This window comes from Aethalodelphis obliquidens, unplaced genomic scaffold, assembly GCF_003676395.1.
Source record: "Aethalodelphis obliquidens isolate GAN/ISIS:26980383/991018 unplaced genomic scaffold, ASM367639v1 scaffold27, whole genome shotgun sequence".
NCBI classification, from domain to species: Eukaryota; Metazoa; Chordata; class Mammalia; order Artiodactyla; family Delphinidae; genus Aethalodelphis; species Aethalodelphis obliquidens.
Genome location: NW_020837971.1, coordinates 4,900,276 through 4,912,619, shown reverse-complemented (window position 1 = coordinate 4,912,619; position 12,344 = coordinate 4,900,276). Strand labels below are relative to the sequence as shown.

At 37.4% G+C, this 12,344-nt stretch overlaps 1 protein-coding gene and 1 long non-coding RNA gene across 5 annotated transcripts in view; one reads left to right on the top strand and one right to left on the bottom strand.

Moving 5' to 3' along the window:
- Window positions 1-12,344, top strand: part of PTPN12 (protein tyrosine phosphatase non-receptor type 12) — an 86,696-nt gene that overhangs the window by 64,903 nt on the left and 9,449 nt on the right. For all 3 annotated transcript variants that reach the window (XM_027123810.1, XM_027123811.1, XM_027123812.1), the window contains 2 exons: window positions 475-560; window positions 11,329-12,311. In XM_027123810.1, coding sequence (XP_026979611.1) covers window positions 475-560; window positions 11,329-12,311 — 1,069 coding nt within the window. The remainder of the gene's footprint in view (window positions 1-474; window positions 561-11,328; window positions 12,312-12,344) is intronic.
- LOC113629427 (uncharacterized) overlaps window positions 2,808-12,344 on the bottom strand; it is a 68,180-nt gene continuing 58,643 nt past the window's right edge. For both annotated transcript variants that reach the window (XR_003436537.1, XR_003436539.1), the window contains one exon: window positions 2,808-3,748. This is a non-coding gene — a long non-coding RNA (uncharacterized LOC113629427). The remainder of the gene's footprint in view (window positions 3,749-12,344) is intronic.

The following is a 12,344-nucleotide window of genomic DNA, read 5'->3' as shown; positions in this document are numbered from 1 at the left end:
TAGGTTGTATAAGAACTGTATTGACTCAGGATCATCCCTTTTAAAGTAGTAGGTAGCAACAGGAGTCCCAAAAAAGTCTGGGAAAGGGGAAGGATATAAGACTTACCTTGTTTTTTTTTGCCCCTATGTGCACATTACGAATCTAGTGGTAGTAATGCCTGAAAAAAAGATCATCTTGGATCTTTATTTTCTTGGGAAATCTGTTTCTTAACAGTAGCATTTGAAATATGTTGAAATGCTGCTTGACACGGTTGATTTTCTTGGTAACTGGATATGGACTTTTTTTGATATTAAGTTTTCTCATTGAATTTGTTCTTTCGGGCTTAAATGTAGAGGACATAACACCTATTTTACTATTTGGCAAAATTAGCATTGTTTTAAAAATTCACAAGCCCAATAACAATTTATTTGAAACATGAGGAAGGAAAATTATTTTTCCCCTAACTTTAATGAAGCATTTTTTTTTCTTGGCAGAATGAAATTAACACTGAAAATATGGTCAGCTCCATAGATCCTGACAAACAAGATTCTCCCCCTCCAAAACCACCAAGGACCCGCAGGTATTGTACGTCACATTTTCTTTGAAAGGATACTTATCTTTTACTCATTGTTACTAAAACAAAAAAATTCTGAATATTTCTTAGTTTTATTTTATAAGTTTTCTTATCATTCTTTTGTTTAGTATGTAGCATATGTATGGCAACTGACTTTTTTAATGGTGTACTATAAAAAATTCTTTTCAATTTAGATAAAATTTCAGTCGTATACTATACCAGAACAGTGAGCATAACCATGAATTGACTATAGCTCATCTTTTGGTATGTGGTACAACTAAAATTTTAGCTATTCCTAAGATTTATTTCAGTTTTCTAATGACTGAACAGGTAATATGATTGTCAAAAATTGTATGCCTGTTAAAGAGGTTATGTGAAGATGTTTAATAATATCACTGGCAAAGCTGAGTTTATTTCTTTCTAGATTTTCTTACTTTCATACCAAGCTCTCATTTATAACAGTTAAAATCAATATATATTCCTATCCCCCTTTTTCCCTCTTTTCTTTCAGGGTAGCTAGGTCAGTTAGATGGTAGTATGGAAAGAATATAGATAGAGTCAGAATGATTTAGTTTCAAATCCTTTTCATCCACTTACTAGCTCTGAAGTCGTGAGTAAGCCACTTAATTTATTTGATCTTGGGTTTTTTTTTGTTTGTTTGTTTGTTTAAGTATTGTCCTAAGAATTAAATGAAATAAAGTATGTGAAAATGCTACATGTAGGACCTGGCACATACTTGGTCTTCACTAAATGTTGGTTTTCCCATTACAATGTGAGTTAAGATTGAGTTACTGGGGGCTTTCCTGGTGGCGCAGTGGTTGGGAGTCCGCCTGCCGATGCGGGGGACGCGGGTTTGTGCCCCGGTCCGGGGGGATCCCACATGCCGCGGAGCGGCTGGACCCGTGGGCCATGGCCGCTGGGCCTGCGCGTCCGGAGCCTGTGCTCCGCAACGGGAGAGGCCACAGCAGTGACAGGCCCGCGTACTGCAAAAAAAAAAAAAAAGATTGAGTTACTGAATTATTTTTAAAAGGAGACACAGTGGAAGATAAGTAATAAAACTGTTAGAATGACTTATACTGTGTCTTGTCTCGAGCATAGATCTGCCCAAACTGATTCACCTTCCCTCAAAGTAGGACTTCCTTTGTATAGGATTCACCAATTTTTTCCCCTTAAAAGTTTGATAGAAGTTGAATAAAGTTGGGTGAGGTGACTATGGTTGTGTCTTGGCATTGAGTTGCTGTACCTTAATGAGATCCTTCTTTACAAAAGTAAAAGCTTACAACTAAGGCAAGATGTAGTAGCTATTATAGTCTCTGGAATGCCTTTGCATACTTCTCTAAGGGAGATCAGAAAGCCTATATAGGTGGGTTGAGGTCTAAGTGTTTAAATGCTCAGGATGTTAACTGTACACCAACACTTCTCAACCGTTCTTTCCTATTTGATTTCCATTTTGGTATTTACTGTGGAAGGTAGCCAGTTAAAACCTATAAACTGTTAGTTCTCTAATTTTTTTGTCTCCCGTATCAGTTCTGTAGAGTCCTAAAGAAACTAATGACCTTAAAGGAAATTAAGAAACATTTTTGCTACACTGATATCTTTTAATTTGGATTTTGAGAGTGAGCCAAGGTAGAGGCCCTCAGAGTGTACACTAATATTTTTGATTTATATGGTCATCTACCTCCAACTACAAATCATGGTAGCCTTTTCCTAATTTTGAAGGAAAAAAATGAGTGTAGAGTGTTCTGAATTTTAAACCTTTCTCATATACCTTTTTAAAAGTTTGGGTCGGGCTTCCCTGGTGGCGCAGTGGTTGAGAGTCCGCCTGCCGATGCAGGGGACATAGGTTCGTGCCCCAGTCCAGGAAGATTCCACATGCTGTGGAGCAGCTGGGCCCGTGAGCCATCGCCACTGGGCCTGCGCGTCCGGAGCCTGTGCTCTGTAACGGGAGAGGCCACAACAGTGAGAGGCCCGCGTACCGCAAAAAAAAAAAAAGTTTGGCTCCTGTTTTTCTTCAGTAAATGAAAAAATAATTCTAAAAAGTAGTAAATGAGTATTAACAGAAAAGTGTTCATTCAGCTTATGTCAGGGCTTTATTTCGGGATATGTGCTCAAGTTTTTATATGTGTGTGAGTTTGTATTACATGCTTAGTTCATCTTCTTTCTTATTCATGAAATAGAGGTAAGTGGCAGAATTTTATTGTGTTCCACAAAGAATACTTTGTTAACTGAAAATAAAATCCCAAGAGCATAAGATTGATAAAAACAGTATACTTTATTTTTTCAGTATGGCTTACAGTAAGCAAGTTAATCAGTTGTTCAGAGTACATTGGAGCTTTTGGAGACGGATCTGGAGAGGAAGGCTCATGTTTGTTGTATTAGATGTAGTCAGTCATATGATTCTGGTTTATAAATACTTAAAGAAATCAAATTGTAGATTTTGAATAGCAGATTTCATTTTCTCTTTTCAATATATATGTTGTTAAACTAATAATATTCTCGATATTTTGTCACTAACACCAGCACTCTGGAAGTATACATTGTTAGTTATTTCTATAAACTGTCAACAGATATACTACAGAGACACAAAAGTATGCCTTAGTAAATTTTTCTTAATTTATAAATATTTCAGAGACAAAAACAATATACTTGATGCTTCTAATGCCTCTCAATTCAAACAAACTTAAGTTGGAATAGGACTGGAGAAAGAAAGTGGTTCTGTTTTAGACATTTTGATATCTAGGCTGGAGGTAAAAATATACTGAGGACTCTGTATATAGCTGATGTAGAAGACTTGGGCATGAATAAGATCTTTCAGATTCTGGGTACAATATCTCAAAGTACCAAGGAGGGAACCCGGGTAAGCACCAAAATGTGTGAAGAGCAAACTAAAAGAAAGCTGTAAAAAAAAGAAATGAACAATCAAGGGATAAAGGAAAACCAGGAAACAGTGGCATTATATAGGCCAAGAACGAGAGAGTTTTACATCTGGCAGAAATGCATGAATATCTATCTACTTCTTTAAGGGCTGCCTGGGAGAATGAACTAGACTTTTAAACATCTGTGGCACTTAGAATATCCTGGATAGGTGAGGGTATTTCTGGGATCAAAACAAGGAGCTGAGGTATGCTCAAATAGAGGCATTCGGGAACTCTCATCAAGCACAGGATGTGGTGGGATTCAGGTGACCCAGGGCCCTGGGAAAAAGGCGAGTAGAAACTTGGGTTATGGGAGAAATCCATATACATAAAACAGCTATTATTCTACTTGACTGTTTTTTCTGTTTTTTTTTTTTTTTTAAAATAAATTTATTTATTTATTTTTGCCAGTGTTGGGTCTTCGTTGCTGTGTACAGGCTTTTGCAGCGAGCCGGGGCTACTCTTCGTTGCGGTGTGCCGGCTTCTTATTGCGGTGGCTTCTCTTGTTGTGGAGCACGGGCTCTAGGCGCATGGGCTTCAGTAGTTGCAGCATGTGGGCTCAGTAGTTGTGGCGCACGGGCTTTAGTTGCTCCGTGGCACGTGGGATCGTCCTGGACCAGGGCTCGAACCCGTGTCCCCTGGCTTGGCAGGCGGATTCTTAACCACTGTACCACCAGGAAAGCCCTTTGGTTCTTCTTTGAAATGTTATTTTCCTTTTGTTGATTTAAAAAATAATTACATTAAAACCAAATGTATTTCCTTAAAGTGACTAATTTATAAGAAAGAGGAGCAAAGTGGTTGAATAAAAGTAGAAAGTGGTCCTATAGACCAGCCAAATAGGAGAAGAAAAAATTTTAAAAGCGATCCCTTTCAAAATATAAATACCTGGAAATAACCGTAAGTAGAAAGTAGAACCTGAAGTAGAAATGTATTCATTTGCATTAGTGAAAAAAATTAAGTGTTCTTGGTTGGAAAAGTTAACTGTAATTTAGCTTTTTTCAGTGATATTTAAAATATCAGTTGTTTTCAAATTTGATGCAGTTCTCATCAAAATACCAAAGGAATCTTCTCTGAACTTTCCAATATAATGTTAAAGTTCACTTGTAAGAATCAAGAGACAAAAATACCAAAGAAAACTTAGGATGAAAGTAGTGATGAGTGAGAACTAACCCTTTTAAAAATTATAAAACTATATTTAAAACAATCTGTTAGTGGGACTTCCCTGGTGCTCCAGTGGGTAAGACTCCATGCTCCCAATGCAGGGGGCCTGGGTTTGATTCCTGGTCAGGGAACTAGATCCCACATGCATGCCGCAGCTAAGAGTCCACATGCCTCAACCATGAGCCCACATGCCACAACTAAAAGATCCTGCATGTCGCAACTAAGACCCAGTGCAGCCAAAATAAATAAACAAATAAAATGCATTATAAACATAAAAATAATCTGTTAGTGGTATAAGAATATACCAGTTGCGACTTCCTTGGCAGTCCAGTGGTTAAGACTCCACACTCCCAGTGCAGGGGGCATGAGTTCAATCCCTGGTCAGGGACCTAAAATCCTGCATGCTGCATATAGTGGCCAAAAAAAAAAAAAAAAAAGTGTGCATATATGTGTGTGTGTGTATATATATACACACACACATACATACATACCAGTTAGTTGATGGACTTGAATAAGCAACTAGGAAATATAGATCGTGTTATGAATTAATTTAACATATATTAAACAAGGAAAAAGAAAAGGGTTATTTATTAAGTCATATTATTAACCATTAGGGGAAAAAATATATTTAGATCTTTATATCACACCACATACCAAAGTAAGCTTCAGATAGTTAAATTAATTAGATATAAAAAGTCAAATCATTGAAACATACAATATAGTTTAATGTTTGACAGACTTGTAGAGGGGTATATAATAGAAGGGATAAAGGAAATCACAAAGGACAAGATTGATTTATTTGACTACTGAAAGTTTAAAGTTCTAATTGAATTATCCAAATTGGCATTTTTTTAAGATAAATGAGGGTAGATTTTGGCAAAACACACTGCTGTGCATGCTTACTGTACTTCTCTAATTACCGATGCTCTCTGTGCTTTATTTCTTTTCTAATTCTTGTTCCTTTTCACTGTTTAGAAATACCTTTAATCTCAGATGTATTTTTAAAATTATTGATAGATGTTAGAATACATAATAAAACCAAGAAATGAAGGTTAAACACAAGTGGATCATCTTCCTCAACTCCAAAGTGTAAGGTGTTTAGGAGATATCATTTGGTGAAAAAGTAATAATTAGCATTGGTTTAGTGTCTTTTATATATGTTTTCTCATCTTTTTTAGATCACATGTATTCTTTATTCATTCTGTAGATAGTCAATGATATGTCAAAGTGATAAGTGATATAGTGAACCCAGTGATTTTTACAGTAATCTTGATCACATGGATGTTAATATAGCTAGTTCTCAAAGATGTTGACCTGCATAGACTAGCAGAGTTCAACTAAGAACACACATCTGTTACCTTCTAGTCCAATACTCTTTTCATTATATAGTATTAACTCTCTAGAAGAAAGGGTAGTAGTGAAGGTTTTTTGTTTTTATAATGTTATGTTCTAATATTTTGGTTGTCATTTCCTTCACCTCTATAATCTTTCCATCTCATATTGAATCCAGCCTAATTTATTACAAGGAAAATAATTTTCTGAGTTTCTATAAAACATCAATTTGAAACAAAAGTTATAGTTACTCGTTTTAAGACTTTGTCACACCAATTAAATGTATATTTCTATATTATAAAGACCAAACTTCTTACCGTGAAACTCTGGGCCTTCACAGTATGTCTCCAACTTACCTTTTTAGCCTTATTTTACTCCTTTGGGACCCAAACTGTTGTGTTCATTGTTCTGTCTTCTGGTACTGGTGTAATACCTAGCAAGTGGTAGGTCCTGAATGTTTTGTTTTGTTTTTGAGAAGTAAAAAATGCATTCCTCAGGACAGATGAAATTAAGAACAATATTTACAATAAGAATGATGCAAGTCATTATCATCAGTGGAATTTTTTTCCATCAGAATACCTCGAGAAAATATTAATGCTGAATACCATAGTGGAAAGTCAGTATGTAACATATATTTCTTTGTGATGGGACTTATAATTTTTGTGCATATTGAAAGTACTATAAAAGTGTATTTATTAAGCCTTATTTCAACAAGCGTTAGATTAAGGAAGGATAAGGGGAAAGTCTGTTAGTGTAATTATCAGTTAAATTTGAGTAACAAAAAGAACCACAAAGGGATATAAGGAAACTTTTGGAGGTGATGGATATGTTTATTACCTTCAGTGTGGTGATAGTATCATGGATGTATTGGGCTGGCCAAAAGGTTCGTTTGGTTTTTTCCATAAGATGGTTCTAGTAGCACTTAGTTAGCTTTAACTTCATTCGAAACAATTTCGTTAGATTGTATTGTGACAGCTGTCATATCAGTGTGCATTTAAAAAAGACTTATCAAAATTGGTGAATTTTTGTGTAGCCATTTTAATATTGAAGATGGAAAAAAACAACATTTTTGGCATATTGTGCTTTATTATTTCAAGAAAGGTAAAAACGCAACTGAAATGCAAAAAAAGATTTGTGCAGTATATGGAGAAGGTGCTGTGACTGATCGAATGTTTCAAAAGTGGTTTGCGAATCGTGCTGGAGATTTCTCGCTGGACGATGCTCCACGGTCAGGTAGACCAGTTGAAGTTGATAGCGATCAAATCGAGACATTAATTGAGAACATTCAATGTTAATACCACGTGGGAGATAGCCGACATACTCAAAATACCCAAATCAAGCGCTGAAAATCATTTGCACTAGCTTGGTTGTGTGAATCGCTTTGATGTTTGGGTTCCATATAAGTTAAGTGAGAAAAACCTTCTTGACCATATTTCTGCCTATGATTCTCTAACGAAAATGTTCCATTTTTAAAACAAATCGCGATAGGCGATGAAAAGTGGATACTGTACAATAATGTGGAATGGAAGAGATCGTGGGGCAAGCGAAATGAACTGCCACCAACCACACCAAAGGCTGCTCTTTATCCAAAGAAGGTGATGTTGTGTATGTGGTGGGATTGGATGTTGTGTATGTGGAGTCCTCTATTATGAGCTCCTTCCGGAAAACCAAACAATTAATTCCAACAAGTACTGCTCCCAATTAAGCCAACTGAAAGCAGCACTTGGCAGAAAGCGTCCAGAACTAGTCAACAGAAAATGCATAATCTCCCATCAGGATAACACAAGACCGCATGTTTCTTTGATGACCAGGCAAAAACTGTTACAGCTCAGCTGGGAAGTTCTGATTCATCCATTGTATTCACCAGACATTGCACCTTGGGATTTCCATTTATTTCAGTCTTTACAAAATTCTCTTAATGGAAAAAAAATTCAATTCCCTGGAAGACTGTAAAAGGCACCTGGAACAGTTCTTTGCTCAAAAAATGAAAAGTTTTGGGAAGACGGAATTATAAAATTGCCTGAAAAATGGCAAAAGGTAGTGGAACAAAAGGGTGAATACGTTCAATAAAGTTCTTGGTAAAAATGAAAAATGTGTCTTTTATTTTTACTTGGAAAGCAAAAGCACTTTTTGGCCAACCCAATATATGCATATGTCCAAACTCATCAAATTGTATACATTAAATATGTTCAGGGACTTCCGTGGTGGTCCAGTGGTTAAGAATCCACCTTCCAGCGCAGGGGATGCAGGTTCAATCCCTGGTCAGGGAACTAAGATCCCACATAGTGCGGGACAACTGAGACCTCACGCTGCAACTACTGAGCCTGCATGCCACAACTAGAGAGCCCGCATGCTGCAACTACAGAGCCCACGTGCTCTGCAGCCCGTGCGCCACAAATAGAAGCCCACGTGCCACAACTAGAGAGAAGTCTGCATGCACCGCCACAAAAGATCCTGCATGCCACAACTAAGACCCAACGCAGCCATAAATATATATATATATATTTAAAAAATATATTCAGAGTTTCCCTGGTGGCACAGTGGTTAAGAATCTGCCTGCCAGTGCAGGGGACACGGGTTTGAGCCCTGGTCCGGGAAGATCCCACATGTCACGGAGCAACTAAGCCCATGCAACACAACTACTGAGCCTGCGCTCTAGAGCCCGCGAGCCACAACTACTGAAGCCCATGTGCCTAGAGCCCGTGCTCCGCAACAAGAGAAGCTACCGCAATGAGGAGCCCACACACCGCAATGAAGAGTAGGCCCTGATCACCGCAACCACTCTTGTGAGAGAAAGCCCACGCGCAGCAACGAAGACCCAACACGGCCAAAAATAAATAAAATAAATTAGAAAAAATGTATGTTCAGGTTTTTGTATATCAACTGTACCTCACTTAAAGCTATTTTTAAAATGTGAGTAGCTAATAATTTCTTTACTATGTACATATCAACATCACACAAGGCTACTGCTTCTAAAAACATTTACAGGATTGTTGGTTAAATAGGCAGTTTAAGCACGTTTAACTCTGGTCCCTCCCTAAACTTCCTAAAATTATAGTGGAGGAACATAAAAATATATAAAGATTAAAAACCAAAAAACTGAAGAGAAGGTGGTAGTAAATGAGATTTTGACAGTATTTTGGGAAGTGGAAAACACACTGACCAATGTGAAAAGGGACTTACAACAGAGAAAGCTAAAACTTGCTTTCCTGTAGGTGAGGGAAGCCAATAAGAATCAAGATGATTATCTTCAAAGAACCCCCAGAAAGGCCCAGAAATTGGAGGTCCCCCTTAAGCCTGGTGTGTAGGATGGGACTGAAAACAAGAAGAGTACTTGAATGTCTCTATAAAGAGTGTTTAGAATCCCAGATTCCTTCCATCAAATTGAGCAGACAGATGACAGCTTTGCACACACCTGGGAACAGAGTAGGGAGGGATTTACTCTGGCGTGGTTGAACCTGGAAGTCTCTGGGTTCAGTATATCAGGTCCAACTGATGGTGGGGTTGTTAGTTCCTTGCTGAAAGCAGGAATCTGCATGCTGAATAGTGAGATTGCTCCCACCCCTTATTTGGCTCCCAGAATACTGATAGCCACTTCTGGTGGGAGACAGAACCCCTCTCTTGAAAAACTAACCAGCCCAAGAGAGGAAATCGATAGTTACTGATGGTTGTGGCCCACCAATGACATTGCAAGGACTGTATCCAGTCACCAAGCAGTAAGATGGCCACTAGGCCACAAGCCCTCCCCCTTACATTTACATACACATTTCCCAGTCATTTAAAATATTCCATTCTCTCAAAATGAACAGAACCAGGAATTATCAGACACTTGACAAAGCCTCTAACATGAAAGACATAATCCAAATAAGCAGGAAAAAATGGATGGAATGGAGACAACACAGAATAGAAAAAAGATGGGGGGTGGCAAATGTCTGTTTTTTCAGTAATTAGGAAATATTGCAACCATGAAATAAGAAACAGGTCATAATAAATAAGAAGCTCTTGGAAATTAAAAATATAATAGCATAAATTTTAAAAATTAAAATTTAATTTTAATTAAAGAAGGCTAGAAGACAGTCAAGGAAATCTCCCAAGAAAATGAACAAATAGAGAAAATAGGAGAGAGAAGATAAAGAAATTAGAGAATCAAACCGAGCGGTATGTCACATACTCATAGTGATAATAATAATTATAACTAAAACTAATCATAGTCTGGAAGGAGACTGGAAGAGAAGAAATTCTGAAAGAAGCTTCTAGTAGTAACATGAATTTTTGTACAGAAAGTTCTCAATATAATGGATTAAAAATTGTAATACAATGGATTAAAAAAAGTTACACCATGAGATTGTAGAACATGAAGAATTAAAAAAAAAACCAAAAGCTCAAAAGAGAGAGAAAAAACAGCTCACATTCAAAGGAACAGGAATCACAATTATAAAATTCTTAAGGAAAGTTATTTCTAGTCTAGAATAATACACCTTTTCCAAAAGTCAGTAACCTTGAAAATATAATAATTATGTAGGCCTCAGGAAATTTGTTTCCTATGTATAGTTCTTAAGAGGCAATCGGAGGGTATAACCCACTAAATTGAGCAAGTGTAGCTAGAAAAACGAAGATGGGACCTGGGAAACAGGAGAGTGTAACACAAGAGAGAGTGTCAGCTCTGTGGTAGCCTCGGGGGCCAGGGGTCCACACTGGAGCGCGAGGCTCAAGGTTTCTAAGACGGATGTCTGTGATATTGATAGTTACCTGATATGCTTGACCAATTGAGAGGAGGTGTACAAATCTGCAGGAAAGTTTGAAGAAGGGCTGAATTACTGATGGTACGTAGGAAACCCAAGACAATTATTAGGGAAAAAATAAGAGTTATATAAGAAAAAATAGGAAATCATGCTGTCATTGGTATGAATAATAACTGTAGTCATAAGATTTGAACTAACCAAAAATTAGCAGTATTAGGAAGATGGAGAAGATATTTCCATAGTAGGAAGACAGTAGAGTATGTGTGAAATAGAAAGATCAAGTAATAACGTTTATGCATTCTGAAATATTTTGAAATATGGAGGCAAATCTTCGAAGTAGCTGTTTTTAAAAAGTTGAAACTTGATGTGTCAGGGTAAATGGAGGGCTGTGGGAGGGGACTGCTGGTTTTTTATTAAAATTCTTGTGTTATTTGACTTTTTTAAACAATGTACATACATTACTACCTTGTTAAACATTAACTTAGTTTGGCAAATTTTAATTCATAACCACAGACTCTACTGACTTTTAATTTAAAGAGGCTTAGCTACATAACTGTTACCTATAAACTTATTTTTTAAAAGGATGAACATTCTTTTAATACCCTTTTTTTAAATATTTTCCAGTTGCCTTGTAGAAGGGGATGCTAAGGAAGAAATACTGCAGCCTCCAGAACCTCACCCAGTGCCACCCATCTTGACACCTTCTCCCCCTTCAGCTTTTCCAACAGTCACTACTGTGTGGCAGGACAATGACAGATACCATCCAAAGCCAGTGTTGCACGTGGTTTCATCAGAACAACATTCAACAGACCTCAACAGAAACTATAATAAATCAACAGAACTTACAGGGAAAAATGAATCAACTGTTGAACAAATAGATAAAAAATTGGAGCGAAATTTAAGTTTTGAGATTAAGAAGGTCCCTCTCCAAGAAGGACCAAAAAGTTTTGAAGGGAACACACTCTTGAATAGGGGACATGCGATTAAAATTAAATCGGCTTCGGCTTCACCATGTACAATTGATAAAGTCTTTAAATCACAGGAACTGAATTCAAGAGATCTAAAAATTGATGGTATTTCCCAGAATTCCTGTGTGGACTGCAATGCAACACAGTCAAATAAAGCTCCAGTTATCCTACCAGAAGAATCACAGAAGAATTCAGACACACCTCCAAGGCCAGACCGCTTACCTCTTGATGAGAAAGGACATGCACCATGGTCATTTCATGGACCTGAGAATACTCTACCCATGCCTGATTCCTCTGAAGGCAAATCCTCAGATACCCACTGTCAAACAATGAAAACTGGGAGTTCAACACCAAGCCCCACGACACAACTTGCAACCCATGATCTCACAGGTCATCACAACAGTTCCCCTCTATTCAGAGCACCCCTCAGTTTTACTAATCCTCTTCACTCTGATGACTCGGACTCTGATGAAAGGAACTCTGATGGTGCTGTGACCAAGAATAAAACCAGTATTTCAACAGCAAGTGCCACTGTTTCTGCTGCCGCTAGTACTGAAAGCATTTCTACAAGGAAAGTATTGTCAATGTCCATTGCTAGACATGATATAGCAGGAACAATACATTCAGGTGCTGAAAAAGGTAATGATAATAGTATCTTAACACTTAAATATT